Raw genomic sequence first — 27,817 nt, forward strand, 5'->3', positions numbered from 1 at the left:
GAGGATTTCTGAAAAATTGTGCAAAAATCTTGTCTCGTCTTGTTGTCGTGAACCCAATCTTGTGTCTGGTCTCATCTCTCGAGATAAGCGTCTTGTCATACCCCTAATTAATTAGCAAATAGCTACCAATGTTGTTAACAAGTTAAAAATACATGTTAAAACAGTGTATGAATTATTAAATACATTTTCATATTATGCGTCATTGTGGGATTGGCAATATGACCAAAATCATATTTCATGATAAGACATTTTAACATTAACACCAAGTGTGTAAATTCAGTTCTGTTCAGTAGGCTTATTTAAAGTAAACTGGATTATATTAGAAGTGTTTACAGAATGACCAGATGATTTGGGTTTATATTTTTCACATTTATTAATAAATTGACATTTATCAATTTTACAACAAATAACATGCTTTATTGAATGATACATGTCATTGAAAGGTCATTTTAATACTACTAATAAAAATGATTTATGTGACAGTACAATAAGAACTGAATATAGTTTGAGAAAAGCACAGATACACACTGTCACTCATCGTGACTCACTCACACACTGATTTTTCTGTCTGTATGAGGATTCATGACACACATTTATTCTGACATTATTTTACTGTATTATTACTGTAATGAAGAGACAATAAGAGACTCTAAAACATCTCACTGTTACTGGTTTATCATGCAGCCCAAAGCATTATGGGTAGAATCTCTCTACAGTCTGTTCTCACTCATCAACACAGTTTCACTGATGATCCATAATAAACCCTAAACCCAGGATAGAGTGTGTGTTTGAATGTGGTTTGGACTGTGTGTATGAGGCTCGTTGTGTCAGAGACGCTGTAGAAGGACAGAGTTCCTGCACTGGGATCCACATACACTCCTATTTTACCGCTGATGGGCTTTACAGGGAGTTTAGTCTCTACGTTATTGTGTCTGAATGAGTAATTGGAGGAAGAGCAGAACAAACTCCAGGACTCATCATTATTTCCAAACACACACTCATCACCCGATCCCTTCCTACTGATGCTCTTATATGACACTGATATATACACGCATCCACTCCACTCAATCTCCCAGTAACAGTATCCACACACACTCTCTCTACACAACACCTGCCACTCATCATCAAATCTGTCTGGATGATCAGGATATGGCTGAAGCTCTGTGCGAGTGTCAGTAATCACTCTGTTGTTCTCAGAGAGACGGAGGAATTTATTCACTGTGTTCAGATCCAGAGTGAACTGATGAGAATCTGATGGGGAGAAAACACATTAGTGAATTACAGAAACACATCAGTGAATTACAGAAACTTTATATCTTGAGTCTTAATTTCAGATCTGACAAGTTAATTTAGGATTTTGAGCAACCAACGATAATAAAGCACTAAAGAAAAGTTTTCTTTTGGATTATTTAATATATGATCTCTCTCCAATAAAGGACCCCTGGTGTACGATCTACTGTCTGACTGCGAGTTTGACTTTCTCTGTCTAACTGAGACATGGCAGAAACCAGATGACTTTTTTCACCTAAACCAGTCTGTTCCCCCAGGATACAGTTACGTTTGTAAATCCTGTGATACTGGATGGAGAGGGGGGCTTGCAATACTTTATAAAGAGAAATTGAAAGTGTCTCAGTTAACTTTGGCTACATAATCCTCTTTTGAAATAATTGCCTTAAAAAATCAATGGTGCAATTCCTACCATCCTCAACTATTTACCGTCCTCCCAAGAGCAATAATGCCTTTTTAAATGAACTATCTGAACTTTTGACTCATCTATCTTCCATGTCTCCAAATGTAAATGTAAATGTAATCTTTCTGGGTGATTTTAACATTCATATAGACAATGTCAGTAATGCATTTACATGTGAATTTTTATCATGTTTGGATTGTGTTGGTATGCAACAATTTAACACACTGCCCACTCATACTAAGGGGCATATTCTTGATCTTGTTTGCTGTTCTGGTGTAACACCTTATAATTTTACAGTTTCTGATCTGGCCATGGGCCACCCATGGGCCTCGCCACTCTCGTCAGCCTATGTCACAGAGTTCTCTGATGACAGTGTGTGCCGCCCAGGGGCCGCACCACTCTCGTCTCCCTCTGTCACCAGACCTCTGGCAGAGCAGGCCCCCGTGGAATACTGGTCCTTCCCTGGCCTCCTCTGTCAGGCACCACAGAGGGGACGTCTGCAATTCGCTTGACCCTGCTGGCACAGTTTTTGGGAGCCTGGCTAGAGTTTCCTACCTGTTCCCCTGGGTTACCCGAACCATCAGACTTGGCTATGCGATTCAGTTCACACGGTCTCCTCCCCGCTTCAGGGGAGAGACTCACTATGGTTGGTGGCAATGCCCCTATCATGAGAGCAGAGGTTGCTACCCAACTGGCGAAGGGTGCGATCGAGACTGTCCCTCCGGCCAAAGGGAGGTCCAGGTTTTACAGCTCCTACTTCCTGCGCGTCTTGAACCACTCCCTTCTTAGGCTACCGTTCAGGATGCTCATGGCCACACGCATTTTCGAATGTGTGCGGCCGCAGGATTGGTTTGCAGCGATCGACCTAAAGGAGGCCTAATTTCATGTCTCTATTCTTCCTCGACACCGTTTCTCCCATTCGGCCTGTCTCCTCGCATCGTCACGAAGATCGCCGAGGCAGCCCTTGTTCCATTACGAGAACCCGGGGTTTGCATCCTGAACTATCTCGACGACTGGCTAATCCTAGCTCCCTCTCGAGACCAGGTTTGCGAACACTGGGACCTAGTGCTCCGGCACCTAGCTCTTCTGGGCCTTCAGGTCAACTGAGAGAAGAGAAAACTTTGCCCCGTGCAGAGGATCTCTTCTGGAATTCGATATGGAAATTGACTTGGTCGCCATGTCCGTGCAGCTTATGAGCGTGTGCGCGCAGTCACTGCTGACTTGCCTAAGACAGTTTGAGAGCAAGAATGCAGTTCCACTGAAGTTATTTCAGAGCCTCCTGGGGAATATATGGCATCCGTAGCCGCAACAACACCGCTTGGATTACTTCATATGAGACCGCCACTCATCCTGGCTTCGCGACCAAGTCCCGAGGTGGGCAAGGCAACATGGCATGCTCCGAGTACCAGTTACTCCGACCTGCCGTCAGACCTTCACGCTGTGGTCGAACCTCAGCTTTCAACGGGCCAGAGTGCCCTTGGAATGAGTTTCCAGGCATGTTGTTGTCTCAACAGTTGCTTCCAACATGGCCTGGGGCGCCATGTGCAAAGGACATGCTCCCGTGGGCTCCTGGACAGGACCCCAGCATCTTTGGCATGTCAATTGCCTCGAGTTGCTGGCAGTACGCTTTGCTCAGCACCGCTTTCTTGCGCTGCTCAGGGGTCAAAAAGTACTAGTCTGCTCAGACAATACCGTGACAGTAGCGTACATCTACTAACAAGGTGCTCTACACTCCCGCCGTGTTTGCGACCTGTTTTATTCCCTGACCAAGGGCATGCTTGGTTTGAGTGCCCTACCACCTACGGTGGTGGCTACCATCACTTCAGCTAGAGCACTGTCCACGAGACATGCCTATCCGTTGAAGTCGAACCTCTTCGTCAGCTGATGCTTGACGAGAAGAGCATCAGCTGTCAAAGAGGTTCGACTTCAACGGATACGCATGTCTCGTGGACAATGCTCTAGCTGATGTGATGGTAGCCACCACCGTAGGTGGTCGGGTACTCAAACCATGCATGCCCTCGGAGATGCGCTATGCAAATTCTGAAGACCCATGGCATTTCTTTGCCATTGGATCGTTTTTTAATACTTGAAATTGATAGGCTTTCTAAGCAAAACCCCATTCGTCGTCACAATGTAACGTCTCAATGTAATGTTTCCCTACTCAGGATCATCAGAAGTGCACTTTCCCCAAATATTTCAGCATGTGTCAATTTCACTATATATATATATATATATAGAGAGAGAGAGAGAGAGAGAGGGTGTGTGTGTGTGTGTGTGTGTAAGTGAGAGCGACAGTATGTTTGCGTGTATTTGTGTGTGTGTGTACATGTAACATACATTTTCGTACTCCTGCTTCAATCCTGATCTCTCCTCCATGATCCACACTACAAAACACACACAGTGACAGTTAATCAGTAATCACACTCTCTCTCTCTCTCACACACACACACTCTCTCTTACACACACACACACACACACACACACTTCAGGGTTCCCACGGATCCTTAAAAAGTCTCAAATTTTATTTTTTAAATTTAAGGCCATAAAAAGTCTTGTTTTTACTTATGAATGGCCTTAAATTTTTCATGACACTTCGACTTGGACGTATCTCAATGCTTTCCAAATTAAAACTATCTAATTACCGATCGTATTACAGTTTTTTTTATTCACAAATAAGTAATATTTGTAAAAATGTAATAATACATTTTCAAAACTCTTCAAAAATCCAAACTGATCACACTTGTAACGCAGCTAGTCATTCTTTCAAAACCTGATGTAATGCTTTCAGACAGTTGCACATGTTTTCAGTCCACATAATCGTTTCAAACACAAGATTATTGTAATATGCAATAAGAACATTTGGTTTAATCACAGAAACACAACAGTGTGATCTTCTTTCAGTTTAGTACTTTTAACAATTAGTTCATCCAACAGCAAAAAATGCAAGATACATGTTTCAAATCGGCCTTAGAAGTGCTGAAATTGATATGCTACAGTAATATAAAAGACAGATTACACAGTTTGACAACGTTTCCGTTTCGTTTCCTGCGCTTTGTTGTAAGCACAGGAAATGAAAGGAGAAAGAGAGGAGTGATTTCTTCAAGAATCCCTTCAAACACGCAAGGCAGCTGCTGGAGGATAGGAGGAGTGGGAAGTTGGAGACAACAAAGGAGGAGCTGGAAAGGCATTCCAGTCAGCCGTTCAGTGATGCTGGTAGACTGACTCCTCTGGGTTCCCCGGGTATGTTTGGAATATGAGGGAACTGGACTTACCAGCTAACATGCGAAGTATCATTTTAAAACTTCCTTACAAACTAAGAGAAAAATGGAGGAATATTCCATTTCTGCCTAGTCTTTTCTGCCTGTAGAGAAACCACACACTAGGTCAGTGCTCACGGTTTAAAGCCAAGACACACCAGGACTATATCAACTTCATTAAGGACAAAGGTATTTGTTTTGGTTGCCTGAAGGAAGGCCACACAAGCAATGAATGTAGGAGTCGATTGGATTGCCATGTATGTCATCAGAAACACCCCGGGGTCCTTCATGTAGAAAGACAGGATAAAGGCACATCTGTAGGACAAGCCAAACATCCTGTGAGCCTTTCAAGTGATTCGACCGTAACCTTTCAGACGTGTGGCCATATTGGGGCCGGTGTGGAAGATGATTCTGAGGTCAGAAGCTGGTATTTTATCTGTTCCAACATTCAGACTGAGGCAACATTCAGGCAGTTCCGGCACATTCTCTACAGAAACCATGGTGAAAAGGTTAAATTTGCAAGGTAAGAAGACAAGCATTTTGTTGAGAAAAATGGGCTAAAGAAAGGTTGTGAATGCTCATGTTTTGTCAGGTCTGGAAGTGTCTGGCATGGGTGCTGAAGATTTCATAGAGCTTCCTGATGTTTTGACTCAAAGAACTATACCCGTGTCTTAACCCTCTGGGGTCGGCTATCGCGCCAGCGCGACGAGCTCGATTTTTTCCTTATCAGTGCAAAAGAGACTGTTGATTTTGATCTTACATATAAGTGTTGTACATCATTAGATCCTGTTAAGTGTGTTTTTTTGTGTGGATACTCACAATAAAAACAAAGTGTTGTGCTTTTTGTCAAATAAAGAAAAATAAACATGATGCGAGTTTTGCCTTCTCCCTGTCAGTGAAGTCCATTCTGAAACGTGATCACAGAAACTAGGGACACAAGTCGGTTTTGGAGCATTTTTAGTTATTCATAGATTCTGAAAGTGTAGTCTCCAAGCTTTCCAACAATGTGTAACACGTGGAAATCTGATAATATTTGGAGAAGTTGTGGCCATTTGAAGGTAGGCACTTTAAAAAATAAAAGGTTACAGTAGATAAGGACCTCTAAAGATTGTGCAGTTCTCACCTCTCTCTGCTGCTAGTGACAATAGGGCTCATTTACATCTCATTTAGATGAGCCATACCCCCTGTAAAGCTCCCCCCTGTGCTTTACAGCTTTTTTTCTTTCCTGAGTTAGCCAATAACAATACGTAGGTAAGGGAAGGTCTAAACATGGACTAAACATGAGATAACCGCTCTTTTTATTATTAAACGCTTCCCGCAATTTAGCAACAGTAGAGACTGCATTTTACAATAATCACTGATCGTGCTGATTCTGTCTTAAAGTTTGAGTTTTAAGGCGAAGAGAAGGAAGTTGCGCTAGACAGGATGCGGCTATATTTTTTAATGGTTTTAACTCAGCTCAAATATATTCTATTATCTTTGAAAACCAAAATCTAAAATAAAATCATATATATAAATATCACAGATCTAAAGTGTAACCATATAGGCTACGTTTGAATATTTATTTCTGTCCTCTGTCGTCACTCATTAAGCAGGGCTGTCGTGTTGTGCGTGCTGTGGCACCTATCTATCTCCCTCTCTCTCTCTCTCACACACACACACCATAGGATTTTCCGCACACGGCGAACATGTTGGCAGCTCAATGCTATTCTGCTAGCTGGCTGCAAACTGCGGAATGGATTTCCTGAACGGGGGTCTGTGTGTCTCATTGAGCCGCGCCTCTGTTCAGGAAATCCATTCCGCAGTTGGCAGCCAGCTAGCAGACTAGCCGGCGGGAATCACTGTTCAGAAGACAAGTCATTTCAGTCATTTCAGCAGACAACGTCAAAGCGCAGACATGGCTCATGGATATCGGATATCTCTGCAGGTTGGATCGGGAAAATCCAATACGTGAATTACGCTGATATCGGCCCCGATACTGATACTGGATCGGATCGGCCCCATCCCTAAGCACATTATATCATCAGCAGATTCAGCATCTTAAATAACGACTAAAGAGCAAATTAAGCTTAACTTACGTTTCAGAAGCGCGCATGGCAGGCCTTCATCGCAGCAAAGGTCTTCACGGCATCCTCTATTTCGATTCTCTGTGCCAGTTCATGTTCTATGGAGATTGTTGCCAGTCTATTAAGTCTGTTCCCTATTCACAAAACGTTCTCCATTCAATCGGGATGTCACATATGAAACAGCCAGCCACCGCTGTCAGCAAGCTGAGCCGCCGTATTCAAGCACCGAGGGTGCGCGCGCCATGCCCATACCTCTGGTTCAGTTTACCGAGCCCACAAAGTGCGGCGATCGGAACCCGGAGGCCATTCTGCCCCTAGCTGTACATGTAAAGGCATGAAAAGCGATTCCAGGGATATCAGAATGCAAAGGGGCCATAGAACCGGTACCTCCTTCTCTGAGCGAGTCAGGCTTTTACAGCCGGTTCTATGGCCCCTTTGCACAACAGTTTCACTTTTTCAGCGCGGCTTGTCGAAGTACTACTTAAAAACATTTTCGGTGTAACTGCCATGGTTCAGCTCGTCTGCGACAATCTTTGCAGCTTCCATCTTCATTGAATTTTGATATCAGATAGAGCCGGCCAGAGCGCAGCATAATAAGTAGCCATGCTGTTCACTTGGAGTGCGATGGCAAAAGCGCCGGCTTATCCAGTATGGAAGTACACACCTACTGCATGCTAGAATCTCCGAAAACAAGACGATTTCAACCTCAAAATGTAAGCTTTTAAATATACCAATACTGCTATCTCAAACATGGAGAGGCGTCTTCATGATTTCAACAGATTCTGCAAAAAATTTAAATTCACCAATTTTGAAATTTTGCGTGTATGCGTGTATGTCTACGCCATTAATGTCTGAGTGATTCCGCGTGTATGTACACACTGTTAAAAGTCCGAGCGAAACGAAGCAAAATGTAGATCTACATCTGGGGAGCAATATTTTTTTTCCTAGGATGGTAGGGGAAGACTAATGGTATTAACCCTAGTGACGGGTAGGTTTAGGGACGGGCTTAAGGTAAGTCATATATTTATATATACAGTAATAACATTAAGTCAACGGGTTCATAAATACGCTGAAAAGTGATTATGCGTGTTGATAACATGCCAAAAATGAAAATATATGAATTGGCGTGTCACACACACGCAATTTCATGAGATCAGTCTGGATTTTTGATGAGCGACGTACATTGGAGGATGTGAGGACGTGATTGGAGGAAGCTGTGGGGATTTAAGCAGCATGATTGCATAGACCAGGGTGTGTGTGGAGGCTGCATACTCCTAGTCATGTAATTTATAATAAAGTGTAACTAGTTTGTAATAAGTGAATATTGTAATGTTGTTTTTGAAGTTTAATGGAAGCTATTCCTGCTCTACATACTTGACTTTTTCCAGTCTGTAGTTTGGATCCTTGAGTTTATCAGAGAGCAGCTTGACTCCTGAATCTCCTGGGTGGTTGTAGCTCAGATCCAGCTCTCTCAGGAGTGAGCAGTTTGAACTCAGAGCTGAAGACACATAACCACAGCCTTCTTCTGTCACCATACAGCCAGACAATCTACAAAGACATACAGCAACAGTCCACATCACATTAGTTTGGCAAACAGATGTTACTATCACACACTGACCTTGGCAGCGTTTCCCAATAGAATCAAAAGTTTAAGATGATCGTAGAGACTATATGTGACAGTTGTTCTACAATCAACTTACAATGGCTTCTGGAGCTGTTTCTTTGGATTCAGCTTTTCAGCTTTTCATTAGGTATTACTTATTTTTAACTGTTAGCAGTAATTTCAAGTTGAATTTAAAATATATAATTTACATTTAGACAAGAAACATTAACAGTCATACAAATAAGAGTGAATGAGTGAATCTTAAAATAAATTATTATTTGCAAGTATTTAAAATGCATTAATTTACAATGAATTATAGTTGCTAATAAATTCTTAATTTCCCGTAAATATCTTCAAAGAAATTGTTTAATATATTTATTGAACTTTTACAATAATACCAGGATACATGTAATGGAGAAAAGGGGAAAAAAAATATGAAACTCATAACATCTTTAGGCCAGTCATCAAAGGATGGAGCATGGAGGGAAGTTTTGTTTCCATAGCAGAAGAATGTGCCGTCTAGCTAATAATGTCGAGAAGCCATTTCCAGACAAGCCAGTGACATTTGGAGAAAGTCCAAAAAGTGCAACCAAAGGGCAAGGTTCAATCTGTCTCTTTGTCACTAAAGAAAAACAGTTAAAGATTGATAGCCAAAAAGAAGTTAAGGATGGACGTAATCAAAACCTATGTAATAAATCAGCAAGGGTGTGATTGCAACGACCACAAAGAGGATCAACACCAGGCTTGACTTTTGCCAACCTCACTTTTGTCCAGTAAATTCGATGAATAAATATAACCAGAGAAGAGGTTAAAGGAATTAATAATTCTCAAAACTTTGGGTAAAGAAACATACGGATCAGAGATATAGAGCAACACATCATCGGCATATAATAAAATTTTGTAAACAGCACCAGCTCTCCTAATTCCCTGTATGGCTTGCTTACTACGAATAGCAATTTCCAAGGGTTCAATTATCAATGCAAAAAGCAAAGGTGAAAGTATCTCCAAAAAGATATCTAATTAGGTTTTTAATGAAACACAAAATTATTTCTCAGAGAGCAGTAGAGAATTAAATCTTCAACTTCTAGAACCAAACATCTTATCCTGAAACTGAAGAGAAAGTGAAAGTGGAGCATGGTCAGATATAAGAATGCTGCCATATGAACAGGCCCTCACTTTAAACAACAATTTATTGTCTAAGAAAAGTAATCAATATGAGAGTAATTATGGTGGACATGAGAGAAAAAAAAATTGTATTGCCGTGCTGTGGTAAATGAAAAAACATACATCAGCTTGACTGCAAGAAGTTAAAAGTGACTGAAGTGTAATTGCAGTTTTAGAGAGTTGAGCAGGTTTAGTGGATGAGCGGTCTAGAGAAGGGTTCAGAGAACAATTAAAATCACCTCACATAATAAGGTAATGTGAATTTAGGTCAGGGAGAGATTATTTTCTGAATAAAATTTTCATCATTGTAATTTGGTGCCTTTATATTAGCCAGAGTCATGGTTAACCCTCTGGGGTCGGCAAACGCACCAGCGCATTAGCAGCAAAATAGACTTAAAATACTAAATTCCTGGTCATACATACTTAATAAATATGAAAAAAGAATGACTAGGGTGTGCTTTCTGTCTCTCCTTCTCCGTGAACTTTTTTTCTGGAGCACAATTCTAAATTTAAACAAAACAAAACTCATTGAATACTATTCACCAAGGCATGAACAATATATCTTTATAACCATTTAAGAGTGTACTTTTAAATTATCTAATTCAATACTAAAACAAATATCCTCTGTTTATGTAATCAATATAAAAAGAGAGAGATGTAAGTTGTTCTAATTTCAGCTCATTACAGCTCGTTATCTGTTAATGTGACCACACCCACGGAGAGAGCGCTATTCAAACGCAAATGATCTAAGGCAAGTCATGCAATCACCCACACCAGCTCGATAAAACACACCAAGTTTAATCATATTACAGTACTATGTCGTCTTGCGAGGCTGTGAGGAATAATCCTGGTAAATTTGCCTTAGAAGTGCTGGTTTAGTATAATTTCAAGGAGCATCGGATCCAGTTGAGGATTTTAAATAGTATGTTTTCTTTTTTTTATTCTTAAGTGCTTTGTTCTCATTGCGATATGCAATAGTGTCTGTAAACCGCAAAAAGAACATGAATATGTTCAAATATGAATCATGTGTGTGAATGAATGAACAGCACAAAAACATACTGTTGTTTATTATGTTACAGATTTTTGTTGACTAGTTTTATTTAGTTTTTTTAGATAAAGTTTTTACTGTAAAATAGACATCAAATAAGCTTTTGTTAGCCAGTTTCTGCTCATATGTTAAATATATAGTATGTTTTGTCAAAAATAAACTAATCACCTAAGATGTTATTATAGTGTTTGTTTCAATATATCAAACGAATGAATCCTTAACTTTGAAATATGTATGATAAAATGTATACTTTTAAAAAGAAAGATTAGAAAGATTAGAAAGAAAGATTTAAAAAAGAATTTTTTTTAAATTGTAACATGTGAACATTTTTTAATAAAACAGCAAAAATATATATTTACAAGGTAGATGTAAAAAAAAATCTTAATAGATCTTAATCCTTCTCATTCAATTATTTATTATAGTTTTTTATTAGTGATTGTTTATTATTAGTTATTTGGGGAGAGGGTATATTCCAAAACTTTCTGAAAGTACAGTATGAAAATTAACCACACAATTACTAGAAATGTTTAACATGGCTATAATACAATTTGCTTGTATAAAGAAATTGTGTGAAAATACTTTTTTTCCCCCTTTGGATCTGTAGGTATTTGATGAAATCTTTACTTTCCAATTTGTATTTGCTCTGTAATTGTTTGAATGTGGGAAATATATTTCAATAAATAAATCTTTTTATACACCAAATACCCGTATGTTTCCACTGAAGAAATGTTGTGTTTAAGACTGATGTGAAAATGTGTGATTATTTATCAATGGACTTAAAGCAGATGCGCCTCTCCATCCGTAATGTTTTCTAATCTGGGACCAGATTTTAACTGAATTAGAAACTACTGGTTCTCAAGTTTTTGTTTTGAAATAGGCAAAGCTGAATAAAGTAATGCTTTTAACGAGGAGGGATAACAGCTTTCATTCTCCATTCAACTCCAATCAGCCCCCTGAGCGGATAACCGAAAGGACATAGAGCGGAAATTACATGACCAGTAATAACGTCGAAAACAGGGTAATCACATTCTTCCCAGACAAATTGGTCTTCGCAAGAACACTTTCTTGATTCTTGGAGTTTTTCCATTCCATATAAAATATGACATGAGGGAATCGATTTTATTAAAAATGCCTTGGCTATCCAAATAGGAATACATTTGAACAAGAACAGAAGTTTAGGCAGAATATTCATTCTAATAACATTTATTCGACCTGCTAATGAAATTGGTATGTTCCTCCATGTATCTATATCCTTTTTCGTTTGATCACATAATTTCAAATAGTTGTGCTAAAAGAGGCCGTAAAATTCCTGCGTAATATTTATCCCAAGATATTTAAATTCAGTTGATAGTGAAAAGGGGAAGATATTAAACACTTTAGTTTTCATACAGACTTTAGAATTAATTGGGAATAAGGTACTTTTTGATAAGTACAATTTGTAAACCGATACTGCTCCAAATTCCTTTGGATAATTTCCATTACAGGAACAGATTTAGCAGGGTTTGAAATAAAAAGTAACAGATTGTCCGTTCCGTTTTTCCTCTTTTAATCCCACTGCATTCATCCGTTGCACGTAATAAAAGAGCCAGGGGTTCAATGGCTATTGCAAGTAATGGCAAGAGCAGGCAGCCCTGTCTAGTCGATCAGCTAAGAGGGAAATAATTTGAATGCACATTGTTAGTCCACACTGAAGCCTGGGGTTGAGCATATAATAATTTTACCAAAGATATAATTTTTGAGCCAAATCCAAACTTTGACAGGGTTGAAAATAGATAATCCCACTCGACCCTGTCAAAAGCTTATTCCGCATCCAATGATAGTAAAATTTCAGGATGTAGATTCTTTTTGTCCTGACAGTGAATTATATTTAATAATTTCTTATATTAAAAAAAACAACTGTCTGTTTTTGATATACCCAGTTTGGTCCTGTAAAATGATTGTCGGTAAGATTGTAGTGTATATTAACTCCAGTTCTGTCTGCAGAGCCAGCTTTTTCTTATGCAGACCTACTGAAGGACTAGATGAATGTTGTCTATCCGTTTCTGTTATTTCTTCTTTTAGTTGAGTTTCTCTTTCCCTTTGTTGCTTATTTTTCAGGCTTTTCCATGAAATTACTTGGCCTCTAATATGTGCCTTTTGTGCCTCCCAGAGGGTGGATTTTGTGACGTCAGGAGTGTCATTAAATGATAAATACAAATTTATTAAATGTCATTAAATGATAAATACAAACTTCATTTCCTTCTTTCTATTATGATATGCTGTTATCTCCAGCTCCTCGATGTTTGATTATATCCAAAGGCTACATGCATAGTTAGAGGACTATGATCTGACAACATTAGTGTTTCATAATTGCAAGGTTTCATTTGCTGAAGCAGTTTACCGTCTATTAAAAAGTAATATATTCTGGTGTATAAGTCTGATGAACTGGGGAGTAATATATAATTCTGTGTGTTGGGGTGCAGGGTTCTCCATGGATCTATTATTTTATAAGTATTCATGAATTTCTTATCACTTTCTGCCATTTTAGTCACACTAACCGGTCTACGTGATGACCTATCAAGGTCAAAATCAAGTACTAAATTAAAATTTCCCCCAATTATCAATTGATGAGAATCCATGTTGGGTATTTTTGATAACAATGAGTTTATAAATCGTTCATCATCAACGTTGAGCGCATATACATTAACTAATGTGATCAAATTATCATAAAGTTTACCAGTAACAATGATGAATCTGCCTTGAGAGTCCGGTATTATCTTTGAAGCGATAAACGGTACTGTTTTTTTTAAAATTAATATTACTGTTTGTTTGTTGATACTTTATTGATCCTTTGCAGGAAATTATATTGTCACGGCAGCTTTAACACTCAATAACAATACATACTTAACAATCATACCTATATAGGATAATCAGTAACAGATGCGTATTCTGTACAGAATATTCAATAACAAAAATTAATTAATGTAGTATATTCAGTTACATGTGAATATTCATAACACATTAAACATTCTGATGGCCACTGGTACAAAGGACTTCCTGGTACGTTCAGACTTGCACTTTGGAGCAATCAATCTATGGTTGAAGGTGCTCTTGTTGATCACCCAAAGAGCATGGATTGGATGGGAGGAATCGTCCATGATTGATTTTAACTTAGAGTATTCTTTTCTCAGCCACATGCTGGATCATATCAAATTCAGTCCCCACAACCGAACCAGCTTTCTTTATCAATTTGTTGACTCGATGTAGATCTCCCATGCTAGCACCCTCTCCCCAGCACACCACAGCAAAGAACAGAGTACTTGCCACCACCGTTTGATAGACGTTGCACAGTAGAGGACGGCAGATGTTAAATGACCTCACCCTTTTAGAAAATAAAGTCGGCTTTGACCCTTCTTATACATGTCTCCATGTGGCTCTTCCAGTCCAGCTTATCATCAAGCTGCACACCGAGATGTCTGTGACTGGAGACCATCTCCATTTCACTCCCATGGATGGTGATTGGGATTAACGGTGTCTTCTTCCTTCTCCTTAAATCTACAATCATCTCCTTTGTTTTTAAGATGTTAATAAAGTTGATTGAATTGAATTCTTAACATTAGGCTACTTTGCGAAATTGCGATTCGATACATTCTTTTCAGTAGGCCTAAATTTGTGGTATATATACTGTATATATATATATATATATATATTTTTTTTTTTACAGAAATTACGTTTGGTATTATTATAGATGTAAAGAAGTCATTCTGTTGGATACTATTTGTTCCTTCCTTGGTGTAAAATGGAAATGCATATAAGCAAAAAAAACTAAATGGTGTAACAGAAATAGACACATTTTTCTGCATTAATACCTAAATATAAAATTGAACTAGTCCATATTTGATTGAGCTTCGAACCCATGTCACTGTAATGTTCGAACCGTAAGTTCTACCACTCGGCCACGTCTTAACTCACGGCGAAATGCTCAAACGTTCTCCAGTGTGTTTGCTCAAATGAGCGAAAAAACATTTTGTCGTTAATCTATTGTGAGTGTAGGCCTACTTTTCGTGAAAAAATTACACATTTTACAGTTTTAAAAGATGATTTTATTTTAGCTGTTATGAGAAAAATAAATTCAAGTGAGCACCGCCGCGTTTGTCGAACTCTAATTAATGCCAGGATAAAACCCGATTTTAGAATAGGCCTACGCACTCGGCGTGGTGTGTCAAAATACTCAATTATAAAATTCAATATTTCGTTCAAAACCACCTCAAAACACCTGACATTTTAAAAAGCTGTGAATTAATTTATTAAGGCCATTGAAACTGAAACGTGCTGCATGTTATCTCTCAATACAGGAGCAGAAGCGCTGGTTCAGATTTGATTATTTTGTGTTTAAACATGCGTGTTGCAAATTTTAAAAATATATATATATTTGATATTGTCTATGTAGGCTAATTATAGCATTGATTACTGTCGGCAAATCCTTGCTTAGCTTGTTTTTTTGTTTTATTCTACATGGAACCCCATTAAGTTTTATTTTCTATTTTTTTTTTTTTTTAACATAACTGCTTTTGTTGGAAGAGATTTGTCCCATAGTGTAAAATGGAAATGCATGGTCATTTTAATACCATGTTTATTCGGGATTTGAAACAGTGTCATCAAAATGATTGAACCTAAGTTCTACCACTCGATCACAACTTTTCCCACTGAGAAATGCCCAGAAGTTCGGTTGTTCAGCAGTCAGTGTGTGCGCGCGCGAGAGAGAAGCGCTCTTTAATCTTCGCATTCCTCAATAGCGTCATTGAAAGCACCCAATTTATTTTCACTGACTGCGAGATAGGCCTATTTAACTTTTGATTAATAAAATGTTCTGCTATAAAAGTTTGCTATATTCTATTTAAAATGTAGCATTCGCTAAATGTCCCTTTGTGCCACCTGGTGGTCATTTCGCGAACGACTTTGAAATACGGCTGGTTTATTTTTGCCACGGTGAATTTACTGCGGCAAGTGTCATTCTGGTTGTCAACCTACTGTATGTGATGTTAATTTTAAACCCTGGCTGAGATGCTAACTCTGTCCTGTGCACAGCCACTAATTAACTAGCTAGCTTGTTCAGTGCTGTCAGAAGCAAATCATGCATGAAATCGAAGCATTTTACTGTTTTAGTAACTGTTTAAAGCCACTTTGAGAATTCAATCTTCATATTGGCCATTCCCTTCCCCTCACACTAAACACTATTTTTCTTAGACTTATGCAGTCCATGTGGGTCATACTGCTGTATAAATATCAAAAAATATCCCATTCCTGCAAATATTTTGTCTCTCGTGGTGTTAAGCGGCTTACCTTGCTTGCTTATTGGCAGCTTACCTTGCTTATTGGTTAAGTCAGCCTCTGATTGTAGCATAGTTTGTTATTGTAAAACATTTACCTCAGTATCTCCAGCTGACAGTTTGGACTCTTCAGTCCATCAGAAAGAAGCTTCACTCCAGAATCCTGCAGGTCATTGTTACTCAGGTCCAGCTCTCTCAGGACAGAATTTGAGGATTGAAGAACTGATGATAAACTCTCACAGGACTGAGCTGTGAGATTAGAGCACTGTAGCCTGTGTAGAGAACAACACAAAGAGCAGTATTAAAAGGGTTAGTTCACCCAAAAATGAAAAATCTGTCAGTATTTACTCACCCTCATGTTGTACCAACCCCGTAAGACCTTCGTTCATCTTCGGAACACAAATTAACATATTTTTGATGAAATCTGAGAGCTGGATCCCTACTGCATATTAGTCCATAGGCTTTTTGAGGGAATGACTTGCTGGCCTCAAAAAGTCATTAAAGACATCGTTAAAATAGTCCAAGTGACTACAGGGGTTCAATCTTAAGTTTATCAAACGACAAGAACACTTTTGTGTGCAAAAACAAACAAAAATAACGACTTTATTTCAACTATTCGTTTATTTCTCCCTCTGCGCGAGTCAGGTAACTAGTTTAATAGCGTAAGCTTCTGTTATTGTACGTCACACGCATCACACACATGACCAGCGTCGGCCAATAGTGAGCCTTCATGTGACGTAGCTTTACGCAATCACACTACGTTAACTGACTACAGGCCCATGGAGAAGGAAGTGAATAGTTGAAATAAAGTCGTTGTTTTTGTTTGTTTTGGCGCACAAAAAGTATTCTTGTCGTTTGATAAAGTTAAGATTGAGCCCCTGTAGTCACTTGGACTATTTTAACGATGCCTTTAATAACTTTTCGATGCCAGCAAGAGTCATTCCCTCAAGAAGCCTATGGACTAGTATGCAGGAGTGATCTTAATATCTTAAATATCTTAATTTGTGTTGCAAAGATGAACGAAGGTCTTACGGGGTTGGAACAACATGAAGGTGAGTAAATACTGACAGAATTTTCATTTTTGGGTGAACTAACCCTTTAATGCTTATTGGCATTTATAATCTGGAGCTTGAAAAAACCTTTAAGTGTAGTGAATAAAGCAAAGCAAAAACTATTATCTCTTCATAAAACATCAAACAAGCATTTATTTTCACACACATTACATTTATTAATTTTTCTGAACTGTCTAGGCCAGCAAGTCACCCATTTAAAATGAAGGCAACTAAAATGACTAACACTGTGTATCAGTGAATATAAAGGAGACTCTTACAGTGCTCTTCTGGTGTTTTTGATCACTGGCAATAGTCTCATCACTGCTTCATCAGATCTTCTGTATTTCTGCAGTTCAAACTTCTCTTGAGTCTCTTCTGACATCAGGAGCATGTACACCAGACCAGACCACTGAGCAGAGGAGATATTCAGTGCTGAAAGATATTCTGAGCTCAGATTCTTCTGGATTTCCTCCTCAAAGTCATCTTTCAGTTCACTCAGACAGTGGAAGAGATTGATGGTCCTCTCTACTGATTCCTCCTTCTCTATTTTCTTTTTGATATAATCAATAGTGTCTTTAATGTTCTCTGATTTGAACTCCAGTCCTGGCAGTAGTTCCTTCAGGTCACTCTGATTGGACTCCAGTGACAGACCCAGGAGGAACCGAAGGAAAAGGTCCAGGTGTCCGTTCTCGCTTTCTAAAGCCTTGTTGATTGCAGCCTTATGAAGCTGAAACTGTGACTTTTTGGACAGTTTCCATGTCAGTTTTTCTTTGCCGGACTGAAGAAATAGGTCAGCTTTCTCATCTTTGCCCATCATAAACACATAAAGAGCAGCAAGGAACTCCTGGACGCTGAGATGAAAGAAGCTGAAAACACTTCTGGCTGAAACAGTTTCCTCCTGAAACATTCGAGTGCATAACCCAGAGTACAGTGACCCTTCCCTGACATCGAGTCCACATTCCTCAAGTTCTTCTTTGTAGAAAATCAGGTTTCCTTTCTCCAGCTGTTGAAAGGCCAGTTTCCCAAGCTTCAGAATAATCTGATCAAAAGACACTGCATTGGCTTTAGGTTCAGGGTCACCGTATTTGTCTTTCTTCTGTTGCTGCTGAGAAATTAAGAAGCTTGTGTACATCCCTGTGAGAGTTGTGGGAGTTTTGCCTTCGCTCTCTGGAGCCAGTAGAGGCTTAAGAACAATAAGAGAGATCCAGCAGAAGACGGGGATATGGCACATGATGTACAGGCTCCTGGATTTCTTGATGTGACTGATGAGTTTTCCAGCGACCTCAGGACTGCTGTTTTTGATGAAGTATTGCTCTTTCTGCTCATCATTAAATCCTCGCACCTCTGTCACTTGATCAATGTAGCCACGGGGAATCAGACTGGCTGCTGCTGGTCTGGAAGTGATCCAGATGAGAGCAGAGGGAACGAGTTGTTTCTTGATGAGGTTTATTATTATCTTACTCACTGTTGTTTTTTCTTTCACATTTGTAAATGTGTCATCTTCTTTAAAGTTCAAAGGGAAGCGACATTCATCCAGCCCATCAAAGATGAACATAACTTTGCCATCACCTTCAGGAAGAGAGGGCAATTCTTCAGGACTACTAAAGTAGTATTTGTTGAGCAGTCCCATGAGACTATACTCTTCTTTAATCAAATTCAATCTACGCAATGGAAGTGGAAATATGAAGTTTATACCCTGATTTTCTTTTCCTTCGGCCCAGTCAAGGATGAATTTATAGACAGCGACAGTTTTTCCCACTTCTGCAATCCCCATCGTCAGTACCCTTGAGTTTTGCTTAAACATATCATTACACTTTATTGCCGTCTCCTTGGCAGTCGGTCGGTTGTGAGATTCGATCTGTATCACCTCGTGCTCGTTCACTCTTCCTCCAGTCTTATTCTCCACCACATATAAATCAGTGTAGATATCGTTCAGGTATTCCTGATGACCCGTCTCTGAATTACCAACCAATATCCGCTTATAGTCCACTTTTAATTTGTTCTTCAGTCTGCGGCTGGTCTCTGTGTAATCATGAAGAGTAGCTTTTCTATCATCTGTAGTCGAGCCTTTAAGAAAGAGGGGAAAAGTCAGCAAAGACTAAGTGATCGTGTTTTTCATAAATTCATGCTTCTACTATATTCAAATTAATCACATTCTTACTTCAGTAGTGTTTACATACACATCTTACATTGGTTATGCTGAAGCTGACAATATAAATGGTTATGGAAATGCCCTGACTCGAATGCAATTGGTTTAATTTTTTTAAGGCGAGACACTACAGATGAAAGGGATAAAAAAAAAAAAATAGATATCACCATGAAACTTTCTCAGTTGATTACTTACACAAGTATATATATATAAATATATTACAAGTTTTTGAAATTTGTATGTTTAATTATGCAAATTAGGCATTATCTCATTAAATATGCAAAATTTTGCATATATTTTCGGTAGATAGATCTGGACATATGATAAAGCCAGGTGTAAAAAAAAATATTTTTTTCATTTTGTTTACACACAAGATGAAAAAAAAATTCAGAGGGATTTCAGGATATATGCTTTCATTATCTAGAAAATCTAAATATACTGTCCATAGTCTTCAAAAAAAAAAAAAAATTCTCGCCGTATTAACATTTTGATTAAAATGTCACATAAATCAGGCCAGGAATTATTTATAAACAAATCCCTCTGAAATATCTTCAGAATACCGCTAAGTGTATAACTGGAAAGTTTGGTGTACATAGGTGCTACACAGGCTGAGATGTTTCTACTGGAGAATGACAAAAAAACTCATTTTTAGAAAACAGCATTTAAAGATTTGTAATGTAAAAATCCATACCTTTTTTTTAGTGGACAATGTCTTATTAAATCATTAGCAACAACAATACAAACCAAAAACCTAAACCTCATAAAGACACATATAAATGCACGTCACGTGATGCATCTGAACGAATCACATTGTTAGAAATTGACATCAGCCAATGAGGTTTTGGTTTTAGAGTTAAATGCCCACAGTACTTTCACGATTGGTTGCTGATAAAAAGGAAATGACCATATTTGGATCCGACAACAACGTGGAGAGAGAGAGCTTTTTTTTTTTATGTGATGATGGTGCAGATCGCAGAGCAGAGCAGCATGTTGATTTAGAACGACAACTTTTTGTTGAATTTAGGAGTGTTAAAGATGTATGTACATTAGCGGACTGGTTGTCAACATATCATCCTCAACCTCGATCAGAAGGTTTGTAAGCACATAAGTTCATGACAGCTTCAGTTCCCAAGCATTGATTTATTCCAACAACTCCACAAGTAGTTTGTTTACATGTAGGTTCATGAGTGTGGTTTCTGTAATAAATGAATAACAATAAATAAATTAAATAAACGTAAAATATTTAACTACAATGCTGGTATATTGCCATAATAAAGCAATACTAACTTTGGGAATTGCAGTATTAAATGAAAGTAAACAAATGACCACTAGGCGGAGCTCTTGCTCCAGAATATAACAGGGTCACAAGATTTGGTGCTGAACAAATTCAAATGTGCCTACTAATGATAAATTACTTAGAACAACACTCCCAAACTGTAAATAGAATACTAAATAACATCACACAAATATTTCAGCAATCAAGATCAGCATGGTTAATATATGCATTTGCAATAAACACCGAGTGAGACTGTATATTTGTGCATGTCTGTTAATCGAAACTCTCTTTTTAAAATAGCATGTGCATAAATATCACCACAAACAACAATATAGCATTGAATAAACATACATGCATCTACTTATACACATGCCCATGATGCACTATAGGAAACTTACGTTGTCAAGAACGCACACACATCCAAACAAACAATGATGTCTCGTTACAGCTGCAGATATGAACTTGTTTGTACATGTCCCGACTCCGCCCACAAGCGATGTCACAGATTAATTCAAATTAAGAGTTCAACAGGGATTTTATACAAGGAGAAATGTACAGACACAAACAAAGTATAGTAAAATAAAAACCTAAATGTGTATTTTGGAATTTTTTTCACCACAAGTCTGAAATAAGACATTATTGAAGACAAATAGCCCAAAATCTCAAAATTGACCAGTGAAAAGAAACCAACAGCGGCAGATGTCTTTATATTTCCTTTAGCCTGACCTGTATGTGTGTGAGAGAGAAGATCACTCACTGAGGAACACAGACCACACAAACACATCAGCAGAGCAAAGTTTAAGTCAAGCCATTACATTGGTAAACAGTCAATCACTTTACAGTCACAGTGAATTAAACCTTACCTTGCTTGTGTTTGTTCTCCAGCTGCTCAGCCAGATTGTTCTGGTTCATCTTCCTCAGGATCTCCAACGTAATCTTCACAACTTCTTCTGGTCCAAAACATGCTACCATCTTATCCACAGTTTTCAACCAATCTGCATTCTCCATATCAGACGTTGTTATACACTCATGATCGTTCTCTAAGTACCACTGAAACTTCTTTAGATGATCTTCTGTCAGGTTCTCCAGTGAGCTCAGAAGCAGCTCTTTAACAGACGCCATCGTCCTTCACAGATTCACAGCTGCAGGACAAAAAGAAAAATATCTGAAGTAGTTTAAATCTTAACATATGGACCTGAGCGCTCAAATGTTATTTGGATTATGAAATGAAGCTGTGACCGGATCAGGACTCTTGTCCAAACTCATCTATTAAAGGGGTCCTATAATGCTCTTTTTTCCATGGTATTTATATGCTAGCAATGAGTAGCCTAGCAACCACCCAGAATACCATAGCAACACCCTAACGTCCACCCAGAGTACCCTAACATTTGCATAGTAACACCTTAGGAACCACCCCAAGTATCTTAAATATTGCATAGCAACCAGCAAGAATGCCCTAGCAACCATATAGCCAACACCCTAGCAACCACCGCGAGTACCATTGCAACCACTCAGAATTCCCTAGCAACCACATAGCAACACCTTAGCATCCACTGCGAGTACCATAGCAACCGCATAGCAACACCCTAGCAACCACTGCAAGTAAGTACTCTAGCTACCACATAGTAACACCCTAAAAATCAATCTATCTATCTCGTCTGTTTTTCTGATCGACTTTATTGCTTTCAAAAACCTCAAACTTTCTGGTCAGGCTTTCTCAACCAGACTTCAAAGCTGGTTTCGATGTAGTTTTTAAATCTATTTTATCATCTTATCCTGTAAATGCCCCTTTTTGAGTGGAAGCAAAAATGTGATGTTGCTGTAGTGTACCTTCATGCAAATTTAGTGCAGAGTTTATTCAATAATCTTGGTTGGGTATGTTTCAGTGCTCACTTCGTCCAGATGTTACACTTTGTCTGACCAGTAAAATTCCAACAAGTGTTATTATCAAGAAAAAAACAAATGGAAAATTACTCCTTCACAACATCGTCCAGTGATGCTAAAAAAGCTTGAAATGGAGACGTTCTCTCATCTCTAACTCATGGAGACAAACATCCCTTAGATTAGGGTTTATCAACCTTTTGCCTACTGTGACCCACTTTTTTTGTGTATGCCAGTCATACGACCCACTAATGCGGGAAATAAATCAATAATTGAAATACCTCTTTAGATCTAGGCTAAAAAGTGATTTTGCTATCACACTGATAGCAAAAAAGCATTTCATGAGAGAAAAAATAATATTTTAGAGAAAAAGTTTTCATATCAATAGCAAAAAAATAATATTTGAGACTAAAAAAAGTTGAGAGAAATTATTTTCTCATAGAACATTAAAAATTGAGATTTGATTTTTATTGAAATTGAAATTTTGAATGCAATTTTTTGCTCTCGAGTCAGGATTTTGTCATGGGCGGGGCCACGTTCTTTTTTTCCTATTGGAACGTTCCTATTGGCCAGTTGGGTGCGAATCGTCTTGTCTTGGGAGTCAAACTGAATCATTACACCATTGTTCAGTTCACCTAGATAGATGCCTTCTCTGCCTTTAGATTCTCCCCCCGAGCCCGATGTCGGGACGATATCACTATCCTCGGGCCGGGCCGGGCCTTTGATCTAGAGACGTGCACTCCCAACGCAAAAGAGTGCGGCCGAGTGCGAGTGCAGGCTGTAATGCACTCACTCTGTGTGAGGGTTCAGGGAGAATAAAATGATTCGTGGGACTCCCGCAAACTAGAAATATCTATGAATAAAACATATAAAAACAAATAAATTGTTATTAACCTGTTGCAGAAAGATGCACTTCACTCTTAGAAAAAAAAGAGATCATTGGGTTTCTTTATATGAAGCATACCCAGACAGCAAACTGACATTGAATCAACGTGGAAACGACGTCTCTCATGACATCGAAACAACGTTGATTTTGCTCATCGAATTAACGTTGAACCAACGTCAGACGCGGCATTCTTCAAAGCTAAATGAAAATCAAAAATTGGTTTGCTTTCATAACGTTGAAACAATTTCAAGTTGATTTTCCGCTAGTTTTGAAAGAATGACGCATCTGACGTTGGTTCAACGTTAATTCGATGAGCAAAACAATGTCAGATCAACGTTGTTTCGATGTCATATTTCCACGTTGATTCAATGTCAGTTTGCTATCTGGGTAGGGTTCTTAACTCAACTCCAAAGAGACTTTTATGCTAAAAAACGTTCTATGATGACAAGAAAGAACCCTTTTGGCACAGAGGTTCTTTAAATGCTGTTATTCATTCATATATAACATTACTCTGTTACATTTTGTAGTTGTAATTAAATTTTTGTTTATTAAACTGTTGTAGTAACTTAAAGGAGAACTCCAGCGAACAATGAACCTTTGATCTAATAAAACATCGGTACCTACCCAGATAACAAACTGACATTGAATCAACGTGGAAATATGACATCGAAACAACGTTGATCTGACATTGTTTTGCTCATCGAATTAACGTTGAACCAACGTCAGATGCGTCATTCTTTCAAAACTAACGGAAAATCAACTTGAAATCAACGCGTTGTTTCAACGTTATGAAAGCAAACCAATTTTCGATTTCATTTAGCTTTGAAGAATGCCGCGTCTGACGTTGGTTCAACGTTAATTCGATGAGCAAATCAACGTTGTTTCAATGTCATGAGAGACGTCGTTTCCACGTTGATTCAATGTCAGTTTGCTATCTGGGTAGTCAACCGTTATCTGATTTGTTTTCATGATAATCGAATGTAAAGAGTTTTATCTCTAAAAACTGTTTAGCGTATAATGCTAGTAATGGGGGCATTGAGTAAGTAAAAAGAAATCGCTAGTTTATACCACTAACAAGGCTCAAAATAGCCCTTCGGCTTCGGAAGTGCACGCACTCAGAGGAAACTTTAACACACACAAACTTACTTCGACGCGCGCGCCTGGCATCTCTCTCTCTCAAGCTGGAGTGTGTGCATGTGCGCATGAGAGAGAGAGACGCCAGGCACGCGTGTCGAAGTGTGTGTGTGTGTGTGTGTGTGTGTGTTAAAGTTCCCTCTGAGCTGCACTTCTGAAGCCGCTGCCGCGCAGAAAATAAGAAAATGCCACGCAGAGGACCGACACGAAATGTGTGGAAATCCATTTGATTTAGTTTAAGTGAGAAATAATTTCAGTGCTCTGGTCAACTGCTATAGAGTGAAAACTGATTGAAGTGGTGGAAATAACGGTTGATGGACACAGAACAGTAACAATTACACACCCACCCGCGTGAAGTCAAAATATCAATGTTTTTGTGTGGTGGGGGAGTTTTAGGTATGGTTACTATTAAAGAGTTCGCATATTCACTTTTCTTAAAAATATTTAGCTATTAGATCTATTTAAATGCTTCAGTTTGTTTTCATATTATAATAATATAATATGTCCACAAATTGAAGCATTTAAACTGATATATTATATCACTTCAAATACTTCAATTCATTTTTTTTATATTATATTAGCCCTCTTTTGTATTATATTATGAGCCTAAATAAAGAATCTAAGAAAGGTATTGTTTAGGTTATATTAGGCCTATCATCTAACTTCGATGGTTTAATTCTTCCTGTACACAATTCATTGACTGTACAAAAACACTTTATGGTTTTCCCAAACCATCTCAGTGTAACAGCTTACTTTTCTTTCTTACTATATTCTTTTATTGTAAAGAATTGAACTGTCCTGCAAAAGATTTTGTAAATTATTTTTCATAGTATTTATTGGTAAAGACTGTACACTTAACAGCACTGGAAAAAAATATCAGGTAACCTAAAATGTGCTTCATTTGGTGACTTCTTAATTAACTGCTTGTTTTTCACAAATATGATTTAATACCAATACGTTACATTAAAGGTCAAATAAAATATAAATGGCACATTCAAGTTAAAAGTTACAACTGAATGTTGAAACCATTGTGTTTCTACGTATCCTGTACAGATCAGGTATAAAGAATATTTTTGCTGCATTATTTTTATCTGCACAGCAAGTGTGTGTGAGGATCATCACATGCAGAGGACATGGAGAGGAGTTTACAGTTTTTTCCAGTTGCTAACACACTGAAATGACAAGCACAGCACAATTATTTAAACGGACACACAGAGAGGAAACTTCTTCTCAAGTTTCCAAAAGTCTAAACACATTTTCTGCTTTACACACATTTTGCATTTTAAAATGCCACTTTTTAAATGCACTGAACACAGTTCTCTGCATAAGACACAACAATCTGACATAAAGCCACATGTTTGCCATTTCTAAACACTACCATTCAAAATGACACTACATGAGCTAATTGGCCAATTACATGTGCCACCTGGCCAAACACCTCAATGGTTAATTGTTAACACTTCAATCAGGATGTAAGCACTATAAAAACTATAAAAAAAAAAAAATTTCTTGCCACATTTTTTTATTTTTTTTTACTGTAATATATTTTCTGGAAGTTTCTTTTTTAGTTTACTGTTTTTTGTAAGTAATTTTTTTTTCAGTCCCATGTAAATATTTCTGTTGTGCATACGTTGCACTGACTTGTTTACGAGAAATAGATTACTGTAAAATGAAGTTTCAACAGCATGTGTGTATCTGCAAATATCTCTGTGCATGTGAACAATCTGAGACATATTTTAGTATTATGGCAAAGCATACTAAAGATAGGAGTGCTTTTCATTATGCCCAACAGTGTGTAGTTGTTTAGGCAAAAATCTGGTAATATGAATGAAGTTGTGTGCCATTTCATGCAAAAGTTTGATTTTGATAATGCTATGTGTAGTTTCGGTTGCAGTGCTTCATTTTGCAGGATATATGAGGTATTTTGCAGTTTGTGTGTGTGGTTTTGTAAATTGTGTAAAGCATTTTGATGAAACCTGACTAGTTTGCAAAATTGTGTGTTAGCAATTGAAAAAAACTGTAACCACACAGGAGTGTGAAAGCAATCTAGCATAGTTTCCACTGACGCATATGTTGACTGAAGTCTTCTCTTTGAAGGAAGGAGGATTGTGTATCATGAGACATACTTTCAGTTTTAAACATGAACACACATTTCTCTACATTGTAAGAATAATGCAAGTTCCTTTGGTCAGCAAATAAATGCCCAACCTTTGTGTATTGATGAATGAAGTAAATTGCCCACCTCTCCAGTAAATTGTCTTTCTTAATTTCCATGTCTTGACATATAATAATAAATAAGAGATCTCATGGTTTTCGCATCCGTGATTCGGAGAGAAATGTTTAATCATTAGTCTAGACTTGTGCCAGGGCTGCAAACTCTCAGGCATTCAGTATGAGACTCACACTATTGACACTGATCACACACTTACTCACGTCACACAACCTTTTTTCTCCCGAAAAATCACAGAGCAAAGAAACGGACACCGACAGACGACACAGAGCAGGGTACTATGATATGAAACAAAGTCTCAGCTTTCAAATTCTGTCAATTTCATTAGGCCTACAAATTTCAAACAATAAATACAGCTTCATAATTCTCAACACCAAGTGAGACTCAAAAGTCGGCAGCCTGTTAGTACTTAGCAATAAGAAAAACTGTACAAACAATGTGTCAATGCTGTTTATTAAGTCTAAATCAATGTGAATAGAGACATGACACTTTTAAATCTATATCTAGTATTAGTATTTTATAAAGTAGTATTTACGAACCTTGAATGATGACGATGTGGTGTTGCTCGTTCCTCCACTGAACTTGAACTGTCTTGAGCAGAAGTTACTTTGAAACTGCTTTAAACATGTATTTCCGTAAAGGACTGTGGAGTTATTTTCTTCTGAATTTAAACCTGTTCAACCAGGAGTTGTGACATCTTGAAACCCCTGGAGTTGTGGCATTGCCTTCTAAGCTTTTTCCTGTTGTTCGAGACTCTAGGTGTAGCTGTGATCTTCCTGAAAGCAGTCATGTTTTGCACATATATCAGTTGAATCTGCATAACTATGATCCTCATTACTGATATCCACTGTTCCAGCAGTGTCAGCTTGACAGATGTCATTGTTCTCATTGGCATCTTCAATCAGGGTGGCATTGCTGTAACCAGCGGCAGATTTCATGCATGCATTGATCAACTGGAGAATCCTCTTTATTTTCCCCTGACACTTAGGTCTGTATTATTAGTTTTTAATAATTAAACTTTTCCGGGTGCAGACAAACACTTCCTGGTTAGTGTTTCGGAGAGCTCTGTATA

The 27,817-nt window shown here is 38.1% G+C and overlaps 1 protein-coding gene across 1 annotated transcript; it reads right to left on the reverse strand.

The window, feature by feature from the left end:
* Nucleotides 1-348: 348 nt before the first annotated feature.
* LOC120478346 (protein NLRC3) lies at nucleotides 349-27,529 on the reverse strand. Its single transcript, XM_089126867.1, has 7 exons — nucleotides 27,285-27,529; nucleotides 21,478-21,756; nucleotides 17,468-19,256; nucleotides 16,236-16,409; nucleotides 8,388-8,561; nucleotides 4,028-4,074; nucleotides 349-1,251 (listed from the first exon to the last, which is right to left on the reverse strand). The coding sequence occupies exons 2-7, from the start codon at nucleotides 21,734-21,736 to the stop codon at nucleotides 731-733; spliced, it is 2,964 nt and encodes a 987-aa protein (XP_088982993.1). The 5' UTR covers nucleotides 21,737-21,756; nucleotides 27,285-27,529; the 3' UTR covers nucleotides 349-730.
* Between the last annotated feature and the right edge of the window lie 288 nt (nucleotides 27,530-27,817).

This window comes from Pimephales promelas, chromosome 24, assembly GCF_988280905.1.
Source record: "Pimephales promelas chromosome 24, fPimPro1.hap1.1, whole genome shotgun sequence".
Lineage (NCBI taxonomy): Eukaryota > Metazoa > Chordata > Actinopteri > Cypriniformes > Leuciscidae > Pimephales > Pimephales promelas.